The sequence below is a fragment of the Ischnura elegans genome, chromosome 6 (assembly GCF_921293095.1).
Source record: "Ischnura elegans chromosome 6, ioIscEleg1.1, whole genome shotgun sequence".
Lineage (NCBI taxonomy): Eukaryota > Metazoa > Arthropoda > Insecta > Odonata > Coenagrionidae > Ischnura > Ischnura elegans.
The window spans coordinates 53,341,341-53,364,588 of NC_060251.1; the positions used below are offsets into that span (position 1 = coordinate 53,341,341).

General features: G+C 42.0%; 1 protein-coding gene across 9 annotated transcripts in view; it reads right to left on the reverse strand.

Moving 5' to 3' along the window:
- Window positions 1–23,248, reverse strand: part of LOC124160697 (segmentation protein paired-like) — a 366,048-nt gene that overhangs the window by 102,226 nt on the left and 240,574 nt on the right. For all 9 annotated transcript variants that reach the window (XM_046536677.1, XM_046536675.1, XM_046536676.1 and 6 more), the window contains 2 exons: window positions 22,824–22,989; window positions 1,789–1,986 (listed from right to left, as the gene is read on the reverse strand). In XM_046536677.1, the coding sequence (XP_046392633.1) occupies window positions 1,789–1,986; window positions 22,824–22,989 (364 nt within the window). The remainder of the gene's footprint in view (window positions 1–1,788; window positions 1,987–22,823; window positions 22,990–23,248) is intronic.

The following is a 23,248-nucleotide window of genomic DNA, read 5'->3' on the forward strand; positions in this document are numbered from 1 at the left end:
AACGGGAATCTAGAGGCAAACTGAGAAGTGGTGCCTAGCGAGCGAAATCCGATGCAAGTAGGGTCGCACTGAAACGTGAATTGCTGGAAGACAAAAGAGCGCTATGGTAGGACTAAGTGAATACTAGCGATCGGCCTAATAGGAAGAATGAATAAAAGAATAGAAGTAATAAAGACTTCATTCAACTAGTAGTACAACCGAAAATATATTCGCCCGATAGAAAACCTAATTTGAGAGAAGATGGGTTCGCTCCGATACCCTGGCTATTGTAAAAAAACATACGTTCCGGAGGCGAGAAAGCGACGACTAGCCACGGAGCTAAGCGATAAAGCCGATGAATACTTCACGCAAAAAAATAAATAAATTCAAAGACCAGAGGAAATAAATTGGCTTAAATGGAAAATAATGAAACGGTTGACATTGAGTTAATTTTCCCAATAACACTCAAGATTCGTTACTGTATTTTGAAATAGCATGACAATTTCAGTTTCACGTATCCAGAGACTTCCTTTAGAGTTTGATATTCCTATTACTCCTCTACCATGCACCCACTGGGCACTATATACCTTAATTAGGGGGCGAAATAATTTATCTAAATATTTCTCTGCTGCGTGTCCAAAAATTAGTATCTATGACTACCATTGTTGTATGCCTTAGCGATACCAAAGCCTAAGTTAAGAATAGTTAATGTAACAGGAATAAACTGAATGATTAGGTTATTGTCGGTTTAACGTCTCATTCCCTTAGAGACAAAGTTTCGAATTAAAAATACGAATGTTTTTAGTTCTAAAAATTTATTTTCTTCAGAAATATTTATCTGAAGTCAATTAGCAGCTTTCCTTATTTCATCTTTGCACTGACCCTCTGAAAACCTGGGATGAGATTTATTTTTCGGACTTAGCAACACGAATAAGGAACACGAAGAAGGCAGGGCAGAGAGACGCGAATGGAAATGGAGACGAGACGTTGCTCGGATGAGGGAGGGGGCGTTTTTGTTTGCGGGAGAGGTTGGAAGTCTTAAAGGTCGATTCCCCCTTTTTTTTGGGGGGGGGGAAGACAACCCCTCCCCTGACCTTTCGGGTGGAACACACGGAGCGGGGACGCGATGGAAAGAATCGAGTCCTCTTCGATATTGCTTTCACTCTTCCTCCCCCATTAATAACGGCACAATTAGATTAAGCACTTGTGGTCCTGAACTTTGGGTAATACGCAGGAGAATATTTTTAGAGAACTAATTGGGGCTCTCCAAATATCATGGATGTGACATTTAACGAGCCGAATACATTTAAGACACCAAAACCATCAGCGATGCATTCTCAAAACTGAGCAATTACGAAATATATCCCTCGGAATTACAAAAATGTTTTTGATATCATTTGTATTTTATTCCGACGGCCGTACCGTAACGTATAACAAATAAAATAACAATATAATAAAAAATTATATAATAAATTCACCTCACGTGCAGCACGTTTTGTGATCTTGGGAAATGCGAAATCACTCCGAAACCAGTTTATGAATGAGATCTAAGCTTAAAGAACTCCGTGTTAGAGTTCTGACGATTTTCTCCCCATCCCATTTTGCTCCTGGAATCATATAAGGCGTAACCTTATTTTAACTTTCCTCCAGGACAAGACCGGAATTTTACACAAACTCAAGTCTTGAGTGGGGAAAAAAATCACTCAGGTTCACTCACTCACGAACCCGCGACCCTATGATTAGGAGGCGATGACCCAACCCCACCATCGCCGGGTACGTCGGCGAGGGAGATTATAAATATTTCCTTACCTGTTGATGGAGCTGACTGAAGGTACGTTGTCTTGCGAGCAGATTCCCTCCGCCAAGAGCCGATCCCGGATCTCCCAGGCGAACATCGTTGGGTTTTCTCTCTTGTAGTTGGCGATTGCGTCGACCACGGGCGGTGTGGCCACCTTGGGCTTACTCCCGCCGATGACGCCCGCCTTAAAGCTACCCGTCTCGTAGTACCTGACGAAGAAAAAGACAACAAAATGAAACTTTATACTTCCAAGAAGTGATTATCAATTATCCCTGAAATTTGGAAAAGGAATAAATAGAGGAGATATATCTGATCCCTGTCTCAATTGAATTCACGAATTATAAATGAAAAAGGCTTACTTTTGCTTGTACCATTGGCCTTAATTTCAATGATGGTTCACATCATCATAAGGGACGAAAAGAGAGGCTAGGAGAAGTCAAAAAATGAATTTTCTGTAAGGAAAGTAACTGTAAGGTTAAAGAGAAATTCGTATGTTTTAATCGTTACATTACTAAGACCATCATTGACTAAGACCTTTATTGCATCAGTAGCTCCATGACAGTGGTTGCAGAAATGTTGAAAATCTATCGAAGACAGATTCATTTGCAAAAGGCTAACTACGGAAATTTTAAAGTGACCAGCTATTGGTTTCTTAAGGCAGTTTGGAGAGTTCTACATGCGGGCTTAAGAAAACCAAGCAGAAAATTTTTTCTATGTCGTAGGTGACATAACTTTTTGAATATAGAGGGTGGAGAAAAATTCTGTAGCGACATTTTAGCTCTGGATAGCTGATTCCAGTAGGAACTAAAATTACAAAAAATGTCTTGGTCGAAAACAACATTTTTAAACTACAGAAACTTTGAGACAAGCGTTCCGAATGGCCGCGAGTTTGCCCTGTTGCCGGATACCTCGGATACATCGCGATGTCCGGCAGGCAATTAATTCGAAGTCATGAGTTGTTCAGAGCATTCGTCCAATGGTGCGTTTCCTATGAAAACATCGTTTTAAATTTTAGTTCCAACTCTCATCAGCTATCAAGGGTTAAAATTTAGTGACACAAATTTTCTCCATCCTGTATATTGTATCCATTCACAAAATGAAAACGTAAGCTACAATTATCCTCGACCTGAAAAAAAAACAACTGAAAATCCGAGGATGTAGAAAAATAGCGAAAATAAATAAAGGTGAATTGGCCTCGGAATGGGTAAAGATGAGAGACGATTTAACATAAGAGGGAGACAATTTATCGTCAAGGAAGAGAGCAGAAACCGGGCGTGGTGCGTGCAAGGAGGTTTACGATTGAAACGATACGATATTTACGATACGAGCGAAAACCCACGAGAGCGACACAACCCTGGTGCGTCTCCCACACCACTCTCCGGCAACGCGCCTCCGTGCGCACATCGGACAACCCCTCACCCCCCCCCCCCCCGAAAAATTACGCCCTCCCCCGTTCATCCCATAAAACCCTCCACTTTTTCATCGCTACATCCCCCGCACAAAGTCGAGCGCAAGTGGCTGGCTGGCCCGGCCGATTGCACCCCCGCTCTTGTGTGGAGTGCATTAGCCCTTATTGCCGCCGACAAGTGCATTATCTGGGATATTGGCGGGATGGGTGCGACATCTGCAGGGGCAGGGAGGGTGCGAGGGGACTTGGGGATGGATGGTTTTTAGTGGTGTGCAGAAAGAAGAAGGTTTTTAGGAGCATTGTAGTGGGAAGGGTGCGGGTGGCTGACGACGGCTCGGGGAACGAACGTCTCTCCTTCCGTCTGAACGCCTCGATTCGTCGCCTAAACATCATAGGTGGGCATTTGGCCCTGCATGAATATAAACGGTTATTCTAACTGATGCTCTGCATTGTCAAAACTTCGCATTCATTCAAGTAAAAATCCGAAATGAGCAGGCTCCAAGTCGAGGAGCAATTCGAGTCCACTAAGAAGTTCCAAAGTTTTTATCGTAATATGTGATCATATGTATTTAATTCAATACTTTTTAATAATTAATGGATAAGAATTTTAGGAAATGGTTCCTACTTTTAGAATAACCCTGTATTCAACCTGATTAAATACCTAAAATGAGGTAATTATGGAATTTTTAGCCTAAACAATAGCCAATGCTATTATCTTTTGGAGACTTAGCCGACAAATTGATCACACCTTAGGACAAAATACACACTTCATTATGCCAAATTTATTGCGTAAAACGTCATTCAAAACTGGCATCCGTGACAAATAAAAGGTAATCCTAATCATGCAAATAAATATCCTCATATCTACCACCCACATGACAAGGGTTGTGAGTTTTCTCAGATGGTGGCCTAAGTTTCATACGACAAATTCGTCGGACCGGTTGAACAGTAGTGATACATCGTCTTATGAACAAATTACGGAAAATTTTTATGGATAACCTACTGGATAGTATCCATGTGGTAACATCTGTCAGGAGTAGCCGTATTTAAACAATATTTATTTCTTTTAATAAAAGGGAATATTTTTCCAAATTTACCTTCCATGTCTTTTCGGCAATACACTTCAAAAATCTAAACGAAACTATGGCAACACAACATACACAATTTGCATCTGCAAAAGCAACTCCACCAATGCCTAAAAAAAACTCAGCATAAAAAAGCTTGTAGTCAGACGTTGCTATATTTTTCAGACGCCGAATTATTCCGAGATGGATGGTTTTAAGTGGCAGTCGGAAGGCGGGGGTCCACGGGTATTGCATTAAGTGGAGCGGGTGGCCCACGGCGGGGGGTAAGGCGAGCCAAGAGGGTAGGGGGCCGACGTGCCCTCCTTCCGTGTGAACGCCTCGACTCATCGGGCCAATCGACCAGCTTCCGCATTTCTCTCTCCCCCACAGACGTCACTTCTAATATCCATATGCTTTTCCTCGAAGTCGCTCCCTAGGATAGATTAAGCCGCATTCCACCAACCCACCAACTACCCACCCCCCAACCATCCAACTTTCCGCAGAGCATATGAGTCTATCGATTAAGAGGTCAAAACAACAAGTGGTCGATAACACTGTCAGACCTTGCGTAAATATCCATCCGAAATAATTAGTACTTGGGATAAAGAGAGCAGGTCTTTTTTTATTCAAATACATGCCTCTTTTGAACCTCATTTTCACTGATTCGCAACTAATTTTCTTATATTTGGAAATTTTATGTTGAAAGTTAAAACGATACGAATTAACTATAAATTAATTCACATGACTGCTACCCGAGAAAAGTTTCCTTCTCAGGTAGATATTTCCTCCATCTCTTATAACAACTATGATTAAGTAGTTCAGATTTATATTCGTTAGAATTTTTTTATCGAGAACTAATCCTTTCGATTTAAATTAATACAAATTGAATATGTTTCAGTTTAATATTTTAGAGGATTATCTGAATTTTACGTAAGTGAATAAATTTTAACAAAGACTTTTGATTCAGACAGCAATAAATACATACACAAGTTTAATTTTTAACAATGCAATCAATGCAAGGTGTAATTGAAAGGTGTAAGCAAGACAAATAATTCAGTGCTAGTGGATCCCTACATTCATTCTTAGCGCACTTCCAACTGTGTTGATGTCGCAACACCGAAACAATACCCTTCCGAGAGGAAAGAATTATAAGGGAAATGGCATGACTTGCAAGGAGCTCGAATTGCGACCTTCGGAAAAAAGCATTACGAAATACTCATTCCCACTGTTCCGGAACTATTTCACAACCAAAGAATGGCGCGTTTAAATACAATAAGGTGCAAGAGCTTACTCATACACGAGTCCTTCTTTAAGCATTATTTTTTCTAGGCATACAAAGTAATCCACTATCAATCCCTGTACTTGTCTTAACTGGATACATATCCCGCGCGACTGGTCGTCTTATGTCCTTGCTCGCGGCAAATATCTCGCCTCAAACTTATAATATCATCTTGAATATTTCAGAGTTGGTCTGTTGCGCAAAAACTTCAATTGTTACATTAATTGCCACAGGTAAAAATTTCCCTAAATCGGGATTTCAACCACGGACCTTTGACTTCCGGGCCACTGCACACACCACTACGCCAACTATGTAACTGAATTCCTATTGATTGTAATGAGATTCGATTTCCAGTCCAGGAGAATATTCACCCTTGACAATTTATGCGTGTTTCAACGCCTTTAACGTGGAAAACCTCAAATATTGCACTTTTTCGGAAAATTGACTGCATCTTTAATAAATAAATATTTAATCCGTGGAAATACTGAGGTACTTTTTTAATTTGAGATACAGGGAAATGTTGACAAGTTTATTTAAAAATAATTTCTATTAAGAACTTGTATTCGCACATCCCTTCTAATAAGCAAAGTGGAATCAAAGTTTGGGTATGCCATTTTTTATTTGGCCGATGAATTATTGACGGACGATTACAGACGACTGTGTGCCACAAGGATGGCATCCCCAAATAGAAGGAAAGAAATGGAAGTTTGTGCGTTTCGCACGTATCGAGATTTACACCTGTTGTACCTCTATCGATAAATCACCGATTTTAATTCAAGGTTCCGCGCGCCATCGTTACAAGTACCGGAGCACCCACGTGCCGCATCTATTTCAGTCCCGCCCAGCGCTGGGCGACCCGAGTGTGAATTTTACAGTGCGTGAGATTTTTATGAGCGGATGCGCGTTTCACGGCGGCAAAGGTTTGAGAGTGGAAGCCCCCCAAGTACTGAGAGAGAGTGCCCTGTCATTTTCATTATTCACCTTTCACGAAGAAGTCGCTGCACAAGCAGGTGAGAGCATTCCGTAGGAATTATCGATTGATTCCATAGCATTATTGGTTCTCCATTATTCGTTCATAAGAGACCGAACCATTCCCAGTCTTTATCCACGACGAATTACTCGTTCAAAACTTCACGTCACGTTCGTGAAATTTTCCAGGCAGCCTACGGAGCTAAATTACGGATTATATTTATAAGCCTTTCTATTTTGTAGCGGCAAGGATAAAAACAAAACGGTAGCACTTGCAAAAACGAGAACGATCTTAATATACGTATTTTTACAGTTATAGTATCTGAAACTATTTCATAACCCATTAAAATTTCTCAATATAAATTATTTTAAAATAAAGAATCTGCGAACCAACAGTGTAATTCATGGATAATTTCTCACCTTTGTAATGGAAAAAGGAAGACAGCTGTAGCAAAATTGATTGAATAAAATGTATAGGATTGAATACGTGTAAGGATTTACAAACAATATCAATTAATGTTGCTGCGAAGAAAATTTGATGAATGAATCTAGATACAGCGATGATGCAATAATGTTATCGGGCAATACTTCATCGAAGATACGCAATAATGATATTCGCATAATGTCAATCAATAGTAAGCTTTCGAATTGGAAGTAACTAGAAGACATAACGTTACTTTTGCAATACAGCGATAATATACAACAAATAAAAGTAGTCTACATTTCGTGATAAAATGACGTGCGGACACATTGTATAGACTGAGCGTGATATGCTATGGTTCAAGGCCTAAAAAAACGATAACTTTTTCAAAGCCTTTCATTCAAATTCCAAAATCGCGGATCCAAACAAAAACAGCGGATACGGCGATATCCCTTTTCCACGCTGGCGAGAGTAACCTACGCACGCCGCGTCCACTCAAGGGACGATTGATGAAAAAATCATTCAAGTTTGTAATAATTCCACGAGAGGGTGGGCAGTGAGTCACCCATTGCGAATGCTTTTTTTTCTGCGTCCGGCCCAGGCCGCGACCCCACTATTTTGATCACCCAAGGATGATTCCCTATAGCCCCTGTCCTCTTTTTCCGCGCTTGCGACAGGTCTTCCACGCGTTTGAGTATCGGCGGGATAAATAAAAAAAATGCACCCCCTCGATATAAAACCCATACCCCCACTCGGCAGTGGCAATGCCATTCTTAATTCATGGGAGCGTACTGATACACCACCCCCAATCGCCCTCCGCCAGAAAAAAAAGTACGAAAAATATTCACTTTCACCCTTTCAGCTTTCTCCATGTGTTACCCAGGGACTTCCCCTGGGTTCACTGCTTTCTTTTCGGAAAAAATCTGACGTTCTCTCGTACCGTCAACGGTCTAAACAAACATATTTGTTGCGCTATTGAGGATTTACCACCAATAAATGAAATGCATTACTTAGCCTTGTGCCAATAGGAACTTATTTATTCTTGAATTCGGTGTTTTTCATTGCCAAATTTCCTTTACAAATGCAACGAAAGGGACATTTAAAGTCGTGCCGTGATCAAGGTAGGCTTCAGAAAATCGTGCAAACTACTTCTCACCCATTGATTCAATCCAAAAGTTGTTTTGGATGGACAAGGGTGATGCTAATACCAGGCTAATTCGGAATAGTTTAAGTACCCAAAATTCACGATAGAGGGAGAATTTCCTTCAGTGGGTCACCTCGCACTTCGAGGATTTTATTTTAGGGTGAACGCAGTACCCTTCTTTTTTATTTTAATTTAATTCGCTACTTTTTAGTGGCGAATCACGTAATCGATTAAACCAGAGCTGTCAAAGAAATTTCCGCCGAATAAAACATCATTAACGCCTTCAAATGAGACCATTTAAAACTATTCTTACACGAGGAAGTTTAGTTCAATGGAACAAAATTTCAAATGTCTGATTATAGAATATTATTTTATCATCAGAAGGAATCAATTTTGCAAATTTTCAAGCCAATCCGACAGTGGGACGAGTGTGAAATCAATTACAAGATGCCATCGGTGAAATAGACGAAGCAAGTTAAGAAAACGCGTTTAAAATCCCGGCACAATTCCCAAGTTCCATCACGACTTTACTCCATTTCTCCCTTCCATCCACAAATACTCTCTCCGGCTCTTCGTGCTCTCCCGCACTTTTACAACCCCCGTCCACCCTATGGCCATTTCCATACTCTCTCTCTGGACCACGCCCACTCGCTCTCGAACCGATGCCTGCTGAGCAAGCACATAATAGTTTCGCCTCGCATCATTCCTTTTTTTATTCACCCCCCCCCCCCTATACGGCCGCCATTGAACTTTAGCATGCGGCCGACAGGGGGCGGCGAGAGAAATGGAACCGGTGGGTGAGGTTCCGTGGATTTGCGTAGTACGCAAGGGAGAGGAATTGAACGATTTTTCGGAACCTTACGGGGATGGGACGCTAGAGAGACAGAGAGAGAAGCTTGTCTGATTTCGATAGCTGCAATAACAATAATTTCAATAATAATAAAGATGAAAAAGAAATAATATCAAACTGACGTATGGGCTGGGAGGAAAAAATATATGCAATTCTCGAAAAACTCCGCCCACCTCTCCAATATTCAATCTCCCCAACTATTTCCCCTACTGGTCCTCTCTCCACCTTGCTGGGAGAATCAAACCCCTACTCCACCCATTCCCTTTGCGGGAATGATATTTTTTTTGACTCGGCAACTTTTTTCGTCATACCAGAGACGGGGGTGTGGAAAAAAACCCCATCCTTCCTTCCTTCCTGCCTCCCCCTTTACGAATAAAAAAATCTCTACCCCTTCTCCGAAATCCCCTCGTTTTCGTTACCAGTCGGAATAAATTCGTAAGCAACACAAGGGGGGATTTGCTTGAGGGCACGGAAATGTTCGCTAGCATTATAGCTTTAAACCTGAATCACACGATCGTTTTTTCGGTCGTGGGTATTTATATAATTAATTAGAGCACAACCGAATATCATTTTAAAATTTATGATTATTGAACATTATATTATTATTAGAAGTAAGCAATTTCGTAAAATATCAAGCCGATCCGACTATGGGAAGTGGGTTAAAAATCAACCGCAAGGAAACATCAATGGAACATAAAAACTTGCACCTTAAGGCCTGGTTACACGGTACATTAACACGTACAAGTTAATGTACGTTTGCGTGAATGATTTTGGTGGATCGGAACGGAACATGTACGAATGCATGAACTAAATTAGAACAGGTTCTATTTTCCGTTCATGCATTCGCACAAGTTGGGTGGTTACACGGTGCATTTTGGCGTTCATTCACGCGTTCATACATTTAGATATTAACCCGTACGTGTTAATATACCGTGTAACCAGGCCTTTACACTTTCCGTCCCTCTGAGGGATAGCTGCAGCAAAAGCTTTAAAGGGACCAAAGCAATGATCGCTCGACCCATCATTTTCAAGAATGACGCGGTCAGTAAAACCGTCGGTTTTTTCATCGCTCATTCCGTCACTTTCCGTATTTACAACTGTCGTCCAATTAAAATCCAAACATGGCGTTCAATCGCTGTTATCAGCCATGCGTTTCGATGAGGCTTAAGGACGGTGCAGGCCACCAATATTACAAAAGAGGGCCCTCAGGTTGTCCTCATTTGTGGTCGTTCGATGCACATTTATATGGGTTTAGAAAAGTCGCCACTCGCGTCGATGACAGACAAACGGATCCGAGTTTCAAGGGGAATTAAGGCATAATTAGGGATGTTAACCCACAATAATATAAATAATGATGTGATCTATCAAATTCACAACTTTTCGACGGTTTTCCCCGCAATTACAAACATTATAATGCAAAATATTGGAAAAATGTGGATCGCACAGCACTCATCACGGTGCTGCGGACATTTTTGCGAACAGATTAAAATGCGACCGAAGTAGAAACAGAAATCACCCTTGTACGGGATGGAATTGGACCTCCTCTATGCAGTCTCAACGTTTCCTACAAAAAGGAAAAATATCATGCTAATAACACAGGGATGGAATTGGACCAATTATATGCAGTCCCCTTGGCGCAAGCTATGGTTTCAGCGATGGAAAAAGGGACATGCCGAGGGATGGAAATCCCATCACTGGAAACATCACGGAAAATGATAGCGACAAGCGGTCATTTTTTCCGCCATCGCTGGAGCTGTCCCTCCAAAGGGACGGGAAAAAATGAAAGCGTGATTCAGGCTAAACCATCCCCCGCCATCGCGCTTCTCTGTCCGCCTTTTAATTCATACTTTTTATATTATTTTACCAGGCCGTTTTGCTATTGGCCGACGTCATATCCCCAGCGATCGTGCACGCGAGGTAATAAATTCTACGTGTAATTGAACCGATTCGGGGTTGCTGGGGAATAATGGAAGTGGGAATGTATAAAGAGCATTTTTCTGGTGGGTTGAGGGTGCATTTTGTAATTGCGTTACAGTGACAATATGGATGAAAATGGAGGGAGAAAAATGAAAACTATCGAGCCTTTTTCACGCCGGCAACAGCATTCGAAGCCTTGTCTCGAGGATCCATATATATGCGCTATTTTATCGTGTCATGTTGCTCCTCGCTAAATCATTACCCAAGTTCTTTTTTTCAGCCTCCTCCCTTCTCAATTACACTCACAAATGATGGAACGTTTGACAAAAATATCAATCGCTATATTGTAATCAACAGGAAGGCAAGCTGAGTTTATGGTCTGGCTAAATTATTTGAGTGCAATGGAACAAAACAGTTAATTTTTCAATAATTTTCTTACGAATATGATGTCATTCAAATAACATTCCATATACATTTAATGTGATCTGAGGTGCTGGAAATTCCCGTCCCTTATAAAATTGAGGCAAGTGAAAGCCTTTTAAATAAATTCGGGGCAATTGTTATACCACGAAGTTTAATCGAAGTAATTTTGCTTTCATACCTGTCTTCAAAATATCAGATACGAGAGAGAGAAATACTGCAACGTCATTCATTGACTGTCAGCGTCATTTCGTGTAATATCGAAAAGTATAGACAAAATCAGCTATTGGCCACAGTGTAATTACGGTTAAATAAGCATCAGGACACCACTCCCTCCTAAAGAGCCAACAAACGCATTGAGGAAATCCATTGCTCATCTTGACAAAGTTAAACGACAATGAATATGCAGCCAATGCCACCATCTTTAGGCAATTTAAAAGAAATTGGGTGGTTGCGATTCTCAATCGAGGGAAAAGACTAACGAAGGTAAATAAAGACTAATACATTTGGAAATATGTCTTCCTTTCGGCCTCTTCAACCCGCAAAACAGCTCGGGACGCGGAAAGGGAAGTTTCTCGGTTGTCTTGCAAGTCCGTGGGCTGAGGATTGCTCCCTCTCGAGATGGAAAAAAAGAAAGAATAATGACGCAAAATGTCAGCTACGCGTGTACCGCACATCCTACAAAACGAACGCAATGCGTAGAAAGGAAGCCCCTACTCGGTGTGGGGAAAGAAAAATGGCGAAAGCGAGAGGGGAGAGAGAGAGAGAGAGGTATATGTATGTGGGAGATGGATGACTACAACGGAGACAAGAAAGCCAACACAGAAGTCAAGGGAGGGAGAGGAGAGAAAGGATGAGAAAGAGGAATGGACACAGTGGGGGGAAATGCAAGGGAAACGGAAGGAAGCAGGGGACATGAGATAGATTCGGATTGGGGGTGAAGGGAAGAATTGTTTCCTTTTTTTCGGGGAATGCACTTCAATGAAACAAGGAGGGACGATAGATACGGGACGAAGGTCATAACCCCAAGAAATGCAGAAGACCAATGACGATCCACAGACCAAAATAAAAAAGACGTAGGTATGAAAGAACTTAATTCCGCCTAAAAACTTATTAACATTGGGTAAAGAATTACCGCACGTTTTCCCTGCGTTTTGTACCGTTGAAGGTTATTCATTAGAAGTCGTACATCGTCATCATGCCCTGATGATGACATACCACTGGTTCATCGAAACGTCGGCCGTGATGGAGAACCTGACCCGATAGAAATCCCGAATAATCTTCTACGGCAATTTGGGTACTTAAAAGATCTCAAGCAAAGAAAAGACTTATGAAGGTCTGGCGGCAAATATCAAATCTCATGGAGCTCCAGATAATAATGAGCAGAGCACGGCTATTAAAATGGTCGATCCAAGTTCAAATTTTCATTTTCGACTCTTTTAAACATGAGTAGAGTACATCTGATCCCATATTGTTAGAACGTAGGTTTCCGCGGCGATAGTCTGATCTCTGCATTTCTTCAGGGTTTTCTTCCGCGTCAGTTTGTATAAACAAGCTGACGCGGAAGAAAACCCTGAAGACATGCAGAGATCTGATATTATTGTTGCAAAGCCAATGCTAAATTTGACATCACCTTACTAAATTACACAAACATTTTTACCAGCAGCATTCATTAACGAATGCAAGTGACGACCCGTAAACCTATCATTAGCCTCCCTTCCTGCGGGGTCCGAAGTTTCTGTGGAAAAAATCGTAAGAAAACTAGAGAAGTAGGGGGATGGAAGGCCGAAAAGCACTCCCTGCCGCATATTCATTTCGGCGACAAACGGCGTGTGAATGCTAATGCGGAAGGTGGAATGAAAGGGACAAAAAAGAAAAAATATACATATATACGCACGAAAGAAGGACGACGGGAGCGCCTCCATCTCCCACTCAAAAAGCACGCCAGGAAACCAAATGACACACGAGAATGCGTGGAAGAAGAACTGCCTCCGTGGAGACGTGAGTGGAGAGATATATATATGAAAAAAATATAAACACGTGCCGTATATGCATGTAACATATACATAGATGCGGCGACGTATGCGTATTCATGCACCCTCAACATCTTCCAAATGGACTTGAATAAAAAGGACAAAAAAAAGGAACGCAGTAAATCACGGGGAAAAAAGAAGCGCCGGTAGGAAAAGAGTGGGGCCGAGAATTCCCGGGGCATTTTTTTATGGGTTCGAGGGACACTGCGAATGTTTCTGGAAGGGGAGGAGGGAAAGGGAGCATTTTTGTCAGGGTAAGTGCTGGGACGTACGCGGAGGATCTGGAGAGATGTGTGTGCGGAGGGATAAAATAATAAACTCGCGAACACAAACGACTTAACGGCCAAATATGCTGGTGAAAAGCCCTCTAGAGCAGTTGGGCATTGGGAGATTGTGGAGACAGGAATGAAAAGGATGCAGAGCAAAGCGCAGGAGACGGATGAGATGTGGCATTCTCTGGATGACAACTGGAGACAAATATAAGTGAAGAAAAGAACCACTTCCGTTAGCAGCCTGAAACGCGTTCCCACGGCTGGGAACAATATGATGAACAGCGTTTCTGCGACTTTATAATCTACTAATTACAGAGCACTGACGATAATTAACTACATAACTAATTTTGTTGAACAATCATTAATAATTCTACAAAACGATTACCATGGATCAGGGTAAAAGCGACCCCTTAGCTAATTAATGAACACCGAATATTATTAAATTAGTTTTTAAAAAACAATTTAAATTAAAAATCATCAGTAACTCTAACAAGTCAGTGGTCAGTTTCACCTATAATTAGTGCTATCTCCGCTACTTCATGCTATTCCTTAACAACCTTAGGTCCTCCCCAAATTGTTGATATCCCAGGTTGTGAAATAGTAGGAGGAGTAAAATCTCTTCTATCATCACATTTTGAAGGCAATTTACTAGGGTGAAAATTGTACTTAAAATTCTAGAATGCGATCGCCACTCGAGAATATGGAAGAGGTCACAAAAATGGATTGAATGACGATGAATCAAATGATAGAGATTTCAAGGGACTCAAGTAAGCCTATCTCGGGGAGTGAGGAGGAGAAATATCACTGATCACGAGTTTGCACGTCTCGGCTGACTGAGTCATCTCCGACAGCCCATCATTTTCAATGACGGATAGTAGATAAGACAAGGAACAGCAACTCTTTCGTCATCACATCTCTTCATCCCGAAAGAAGATGGCGAAGAAATTTGAAAATGACTCGACTACTTTGGAACAAACCAAAGAAATGTGAACAAAAAGCATCGGCTGGTAAATCTTCCAATAATTCATCAAAACACGAAGGTAGGTATCCCATTTAGGGGTGGAGAGGTAAGACATGCTACGCTTACTAAGAGGAAGCTAAGCAAACCCGAGAAATAGGACCATACAGCATCTATTCGTAAAACCTCAATCATTATCAAAACAGGTAGGACCTCCGTTCAGGCGCAGCGAGTTGAGGAAAGCCAGACTAGATCATGTCCTCACCGGGATAGATCCCTCGTCCAATCAGCAATCACTGACTCGCTGCACTACTCTTACAAATGGGCCGAAAAGACCACGATGATGATGACCACCTTGATGGCACCTCGGACGAATGAAAATCGAGTTCCGGGGAGGTTGAAAGAACTTTGCTCGGATAATGACGGTGAAAAAGGAGAGAAGATATGGGCGAGGGCGCGGGCGAAATGAGAAAAATGGGTTGTCCGAGAAAATGTTGAGTAGAGGGGCTGTAATATATTTTGAGGAGACAAAATGCCATGGATGGTGGATGGTAACTCGTTTTCAAACCAGCAGAATGTATAGTTATACGCATTTAAAGAAATTTGAATCTTCAGCAGGACCGAACGAGATTATCACTCGACTTGAGGCTGGTCATCACTCGAGGTTGGCCTGGTTTTCTCTTCACATCAGTAGCCTCTAGAACGTCATCTACTAATGCAGAACAGTAGAAATATATATTTCGCGACTATACGCTTCTTTCTTGTGAAAATCGGTAATATTTTCTGCAAAATTAAGGATTATCATTCATTGATTCTAACTTTCATTATTATCAGGATAGTTTTACGCTACTGATTTGAATTAACTGTTAAAGACTATTAATGCGGAGTATTTGCCATGTTGGCGGCAATACTGAAAACTCAAGTATTATCAGTCATTGAATTGCTGTTTCGTTATTGTAAGGGTAGTTTTAAAAATATAGATTATATATAAATTTGAATTAACGATCAAAGACGAATAATGCGGAGTGTTGGCCATCTTTGTGGCAATATATTGGTCACCACCACCACGAAAAATCCACATTGCATGGCAACTGGTCTAAATATAGAGGAATAATTTGCCCAACCAGGGCCCCTAAGAGCATCCACCTGCATTATTGAATCGCAAAGCTCCTTATCTTCCGATAGCACTTAGCACGAAGATCCCATTATACAAACCCCCTCTCTGCCTTTTTATTGCTCCCACAAGATCGAGCAGGGATGATCGAAGAGCTTGAGCAGAGATTACATCGTCCCGCGGTCGAGTGGGGCCATATAACTGAGAGAGTGAGCGGTCGCCCATAAGGGCTGCCCGCTTGCTGTTAAGAGGGGAAGGGGGTATGCCGGCTGAGTAGATGTAGAGTGTCTGCGACCGTGGACCATGATGGGAGACGATGGTAAAAGGGGGGGGATCGAAGTGAGTTAGCAGCACTGTAATGGGGTAGGGGGAGGATGAAAGGGGATGAGGGGTTAGGGTTCGTCGGTGGTCGCTTTTTGGCACCCTTCGGAGGGTGGGGGATGGACTAGGGTGCAGACCGCCGGTAGCAACTGGCTTCCGGAGGTGGTCGCGTCGACTTCCTGGGGTGGTGGAGAGGGTGCGCGTGGCCGGTGGGAAAAATCTTTTTGCCCCACCGCCGTCATCATCAAAAAGAGCTCCCATCTACGCCCCAATCCACGGGGTCGCTCTCACTCTCTGAGGAGGAATCACTTATCTCTGCGCCCGGATCCGAAATGGGCGTGGTGCAAAGGACCTGGTGGTCTGGTGAGTTAACCCTCAAAGCGACGCTCTCGGCCGAATACCTCGGTAGGTACCCCACTTTGGAGACGAGCTAAGGGCACGATAGGAGCTGTAAACTCAATCAAAGGGGACCTTGAGCCCCGTTCACCGCGACTTAACCTGGTGTAATTCGAACACTTATGGTCCAGAAAATTATGGGGATATTTATTTAATCACAATTCACAAGGCGCATCATCAGCATCACCGTTAATCAACAATCCTAAGATTAGTTTGTCGCAGCTCTCCATTCCTATCTCCTATTCCCTAGCCACGTATTTTTCTCTTTTACATCCTTAATAAACTGTTTTATGTAACTCATTCAGGGCCGTCCCTTGCCCTTCTTCCCTTCCATTGGAGGACTGACGACAGTTTTTGTCTCTCGATTAACAAAACTAACAGCCTTACATATTGATATTTTCTAGTGAAATTTGAGATTTTCTCAACAAATGACTCTCCTTAGACGAGTAATTCGCCATCTTTTGCAATATTTTCACTTCCGCAAATTTTAATCGGCTAAGTATTTAAAAAATTCTTACTCAAAGAAAGCTGTAAAACTGTAGCTGTAAATGGCATCAACTCCATTTCAATGCATGAATTAAAAGTTTCGGCCGACAACGTTTGGACCTCGCACAAGCCCGGTTAAATGCCATTTAATCAACAGAAAATTAGCATATACTCATACTGAAATTCAACAACGATATGGAAAAACGGGATATTCTGAACGCCGGAAGTGGAAACATATCACATAATAAAAGTAGCCGTACAAGAAAATAAGCGAATAAATATGCGATAACTCACTCGACCCGACATTGTGTGCCCCTCGACAGAACGCGAAATCATCGGTGGTAATGCCATTTTATCGGTATATTGTTCCTCTACATCATCATCAATCTCTCGCGAAAGAAAATAATCCACTCCTTTCCATTATTTTGTTTTTGCACAAACCCCTGTTCGTGGCCGGGAGAATCGTTCCCTATTTTCTGCGAAAGAGATACGAGCGGCAGAGCAGACAATACGCGTTTCGGCACGGGTTGCGTCACTTCTATACAAAATAGCCTACGCTCTCCAAAATTCACCCTTTCCCCACAACATTGTAACAACCCAGGCCCAGAGCCTCCCACACCCGCCACCAAATACACCCCCAACGCTACACCCTCCTCCTCCCACTTACATTCATTTTCATGAGGAGCCCGTTATTTTTTTACCAGAAGAGGTTGACACCGCTGCGGCGAAATATAAAAACTCGTGCGACGGCCGTCGTAGAGAACCCCGGAGTTATATAGAGTGCGTTTTTTTTTATATTCGTACAAGGGTGAGTTAAGGGTGGAGGTTGGTTTGGGAAGCGGTTTTTCTGGGAAAGCTGCAAAGGGATGGTGGATGCTAAGCGAGTGATTTTTTTCTTCCTCTTTCTCCCTATAGCTTCCTCGCCCTCGCGGTGGTTGGTTCCGGAGGACATCGTAGCATGGGGCCCAAGGTTGGGGTGAATTATGGTAGGGGGGAGAAAATTGCATACTTCACGTATTCCAAAGCGTAAGGCATGGAGCACAAAAACAATTACCTTCTCAGTCCCGGGACATATCCACCGTTATTTTTTGGCCTGAATTCCATGTTTTCTGGTTAATTAGATGGTAACAATCAACATTAGCGATTTCTGAGAATCATACTTTTGCATGATGCTGTCATCGGTCAGGAGCACTGAACCAGTTGCCAAAACGGCGCTTCACTCATCCAAGCGGAAAAAAATTGAAACGTATAGCTGGGATAACTGAGGAAAACTGGTAGGCACTCTAGCAGGTCTCTCATGCAGTGCAACAAACGAATCCTGATCAGTTTATGTAGCCAGGTGAAGTGGAGAAGGGTTACTTAGCAAACAGTATGTACCAAATGAATAATTGCTCTAATTGGTCCCCGTAAATTCCCTTCCTGTCGCAAAGACACAAAATCGTTTGAAAAAACTGTATAAGACGCGCAGCAGGAGAAGGATATTTATCACCTTTACAGAGACTACGATAGGCTTATAAGCTTCTTGATGGTTCAGTCTTTTGGGTAGACTGAAGGGTCCTGTAGTACTACTTGAAAAATTCGCGAGATTATGTCCAAATTCGAGAAACAAAGTATCAGTATTTTCTAGGGCTGACGTCATTTTTTATAAGAATATTATATATAAGCACATCACATTCGCCTTCATACACATGGTGGAGGCATAAAACGGACCGAGATGAGGGAAGCTGGAGAGAGAGGAAAAAAAAGGATGCAGGCGCTTGAACTCGTGGGACACCCCCATTTTTTATCCTACCTCGCCCGCTATGGAATAAAAAATAAACATACACACTTTTCCTCCCCCACTCCGTAAGAAGGGGCTTGAAAAATTACGACATTACCCACTCTCTCTCCCTCTCTCTTCTGGAGCAGAGAGATTCCTCTCTCTCTCTCTCTCTGCGGGACATTATTAATCTTAGCATCAACGTCACCGTTGTTATGATAATGCCAAAAAAAGGTCGTTATTGCTCTTTCGGTATAAGGGAGAGGGACGCGGGCCATTGTTCTCTTTCTCTCGGCCACCTTCCCATTAAAAGTCTCCGCGAAGCCGCAATCCTTCCTAATTGCCTACCACACAACTCCTCTCCTTTTTAACCCTACGCTAGGCCTACCCATCCCACCTTACAAAAGTCCACTTTCAAATGTAGTAGCTGAAAAAATACATGTGTAGACCGCGCACCATTTTTTCATGATTTTCTGATCGAAAAGAACTCACTCAAAAGTAGTCATTTATTCATAGCCAGACCACCAACTTAGCCTTTCACATTGGGGTTTTTTTGGCATTTAGCAATCATACGCGCATGAACATCCATACTCAGGATAGGTTCAACCTACCCAATCTGGACTCGAAACCCCGGCATTAGATTAGATCCGGCGAGGAATTTACCCCACCACCACCAAATATAGTACAGAAGAAGAAACAAAATTGAGGAGAGATTACACACGTAAAACATCCACTTCATCCAAAAATTCACGCCTGATATAGTTATATTAGGTGAGATATATTTTTTCCCCAAGCCGATAGAACTTGAACGCGATAAAAGATAAATCGAACACAAACCGATCCACAATTATTTCATAAGTTCACTTACAGGATTATGACTATCGCTCACCAAGTGTTTCTTTCTCTAAAACATGAGCGCTGCTATGAGAATTGTTCACTAAAAAAAGATTTAAAAAGAGCGAAAACTGGCAAAGTGAACCTTTGGGCACACAGAAATGACGGCAGAAAGAGAATCTCCCCAAGAGATGGGAGAAAGGGACGCGTACAAAAAAACTAATTAAATTTCCCGGCGCTGCCTTATTTTTTACCCTTCTCTTCACACTCCTTCCCCTCTATCCTTGAGCCTCTTCAATCCTATCTTTTTTCATTGCGACCAGAGTTATACAGAGAGATGCAAAGTGGCTAATAAATCACTCTTAATTACAGCGAAATTATTTACACTGGAGAATATTTAGAATACGAAGCTGCTGAATATCTCCACCCGGCTTTCGGCTTGCACGCAAAGATGAAACAATACAAGGAAGAGTTCTAAAGAATAGCGCGTAGGTTTCTCTCGCAAAATAATGACCCTGACAGAATGATGTTTCACAAGAGACATATACAGCTGAAGCTGACGCAATACGACTTCCAGAGAATTAAAAACATTCAAGCGCAACTGGTAGTAAAAGACTATCCTAGTGGCATAGTAGATGCATAACTTATACATCATTACATTGGCAAGTATTGGATGTATCTCGGATGGAACAGCAAAAACTACAATTACATAGAGCAGAAAGTAAATACTATTGTAGAAAGTAAAACATTTCTTAGAAGAATGGAAGTAACCGAAAAGAATAAGGGATAATGAACACAAAGCTTTAACTTCCATTTAATAAAAATTAAAACAACATGTATGCTAGTAGTATAGCATTAAATAGATACTGATTAGTCGTACACTTGAAGAAATACCCTTCCATTTAAAGTTTACATTAAATAATTTAACGGATAGTAATGAAAAATAACTTTTCTAATTTAACTTGGAATTAATATTCCGGAATTGTTCTTTCAAATATGGCACCGTGCTCGTCTTTCAATGTAAACAAATCAAATATTCACCCCGACCCCAACAAAGTACTTAACACAGATTACTCAGGGTGTATTAATTCGCATTCAAAACATTTGCTTCGAGTTTGCATACCTAAAATATCAATGGATAATTATTCTACTCGAGGGGTATGCACCAGGCTCCTATCATTAAATGTAAACGCAGGAGACAGCGACCGACCACCACGCCTCTGAATCCTCGAGGTATTGCCTCAAGCTTCGTAAAAGTTGCTCGGCAATTTTTAACCCCAATAACCCTTCCCATATCCGATCAATCCGCCTCATTCACTCCTGCAGAAACTGCGAATCCAATTTCTGTCCCCTTATGGATTTTCTCCCCACCGAAAAAATGAGAATCACGACAAAAAAACAGCGAGAGCGTAGGGTTGACGCGGACGAGATGCAAGGCGAGAGGAAAGGGGGTATATACCCGAGTAAAAGAGGGTCCAGAGGAAGGGGGGTGGTTGTGGACGGGATTGGTACTATGTTTCCGATGGGGACAGAATATGGAGACGGGTCCATTTTTATATGTTCGAATCGACCGAACTGACAAGAGACAGGCGGGGGTCGAGAGAGAATATTGGGATGATGAAATAACAAAAAAAGAACGAGTCCGCAATATTCCTCGTTCATTATGACGCACGAATCTGTCCTCTTCTCTCTTTCTCTCACTCTCTCTGAGCCTTCCCATCATCCCTTCTACTCGATATCCTCAGATATATATATATATATCAGTCTCTCTCACTCATATTTCGAATCGTCCAATTCCCGATCGCGCGATAACAAATTCCCTTTCGAAGACGGAGAGCTGGGGAAAAAATAATCAATCGCAGGTGCTCGATACATCTTTCATGCGGTATCGGGAAGGCGGAATACGGAATGTCTCCATTAAAAAAGCTGTTAACCCACCCAGTCCCCTCAAATGGACGCCGAGGATAAAGGAACGACGGTAAATGCAAATTCTTTGCTTGCGTTGTTGAGTTGTTGTTTTTAATCCGCATCGACGAGTAGTAAACATCATGTTCTGTTTGTTCGTTATAGAACTCGTGTGCGATGCCAATACAGCCACTGGAAATATTTCCTGCATGCTCATGGCTCATTGCGTAGTAGGCATCCGTAGTAGTCACTAAAGCAGAAAAATACTTTCTAAAATACCGTAACGTGAAACGGCAACTCCTTTCTGAAACGAGTTAAAAGGGTAAATTTTACGTAACTGAAGTGATACAAGCCCAGAAACTACCTTTACGAAGACTGGTCCATCAAATTGAGGGGTGTTATATTTTATTTGAGGAAAAATGACAGCATAGGATAGGCAAAATTTTCCATAGCAGTTTTTTCCCTATATTTTCTGAGTTTGGAAGTTAAAAAAAAAGCAAATTGTTCTCTCGGTTTCAACTCTATGGTACATGATGAGAATCTTGGCTTTAGCCCGAAAACTGTACAGCTAATTTGTTGAACTATTAACGAGACTAGAAAAATAAAAATCTACGGCATTATTTCAATAACACCACTTCCTTAAAAGCATTGTAAGATGATATCGATACGTAGATGACGTGATTGTGTGTGGCAAGGCACGTCAAGACAGCTAATGCAATTTCTGACAGTGCTCAATTCAGCATGAAAATCGAGAAAGACGGTGATCTAAATATCCTGCACCTGATTAAAATTTTGAACCTCGAAAACGTTACGTTTTAACGAAAGCACGGACAAAATAAATCATCGTATGGGGAAAGCAAAGTTTTTATTACTTCAACGCCTACGATAAAGGATCTACACCAAGCCACGCCCGCAACCATCACTTGAATTCGATTGTTATTGAGTTCAGTGGTTTATATTCTTGACTGAATTCGAAAGGCACTGACGCATCCTCGTTGATTTGAGAAAATCGAAGCAGTTTCTGTTAATGGAGCCGTCGTTCAAGCATATACCTACATATCCTGCTTCATCGTGCTTCTCAGTACTATTCAGTGGCGCTGACTCCATGGGGACTGAGGGGGCCCGAGCCTCCTCAAAAATTCGTTATGATTGTGAGGAAAAAATAATTCAGGCTTGTCAATTTTCCCCAGAGATTCCAGATATCGAGATTCGAGTTATCAAGGTTCTAATGTTGATCAGATAACTCTTCTAAAATGCATAAAAAATTTAAAGCTCACTACTTATAAAATTTCCCGGGTCAAGATCCCCGGTTTGCCCCCCCCCCAATATTTTTTGTAAGTCGGCATCCCTGGTACTGTTTTAGCACATTTCCCACCCTGAACTCATCCCCTTAGGGAGGAGCGTTGCGCTAATATTTCTTATCAGAAGAAAAGATAAGCAGTTCCTTATACTTACAATCAGCTGTATAAGAAGGATGTGGACATTGGTTCACTCACCTTGAGAGGATCTTGGAGACACACCCGTGGGACACCCGCAGTTGCCGCGAGATGTCGCACGGTCGCACTCCGTTGTGCGCCAACTCCACGATGCGTTGCCTGACAACATCCGGGAGCGGCCTTCCGTTGACGAACACACCGCCCAGCTGATTGACGCCGCCATGACCTGCAATGACCGGGACAAAAAAGTCGAAAAGTTGAGATGCTATTCGTCACAGGGATGCGAAATGTACATAAATTCAATATTTGTAACTCCCAACATTTCCGATTGCGCGTCGAGGAATTCCATGTATATATGTCAATGACTTGCTTTGAAAGCAGTCAAACGCTCAGGTGAGAAGATAAAAACACCGAAGACAGTAATTCACCGTGAAATATTTATTGGATCCCGGGATTATTCAAAATTCTTCAATTTATGCCCATGT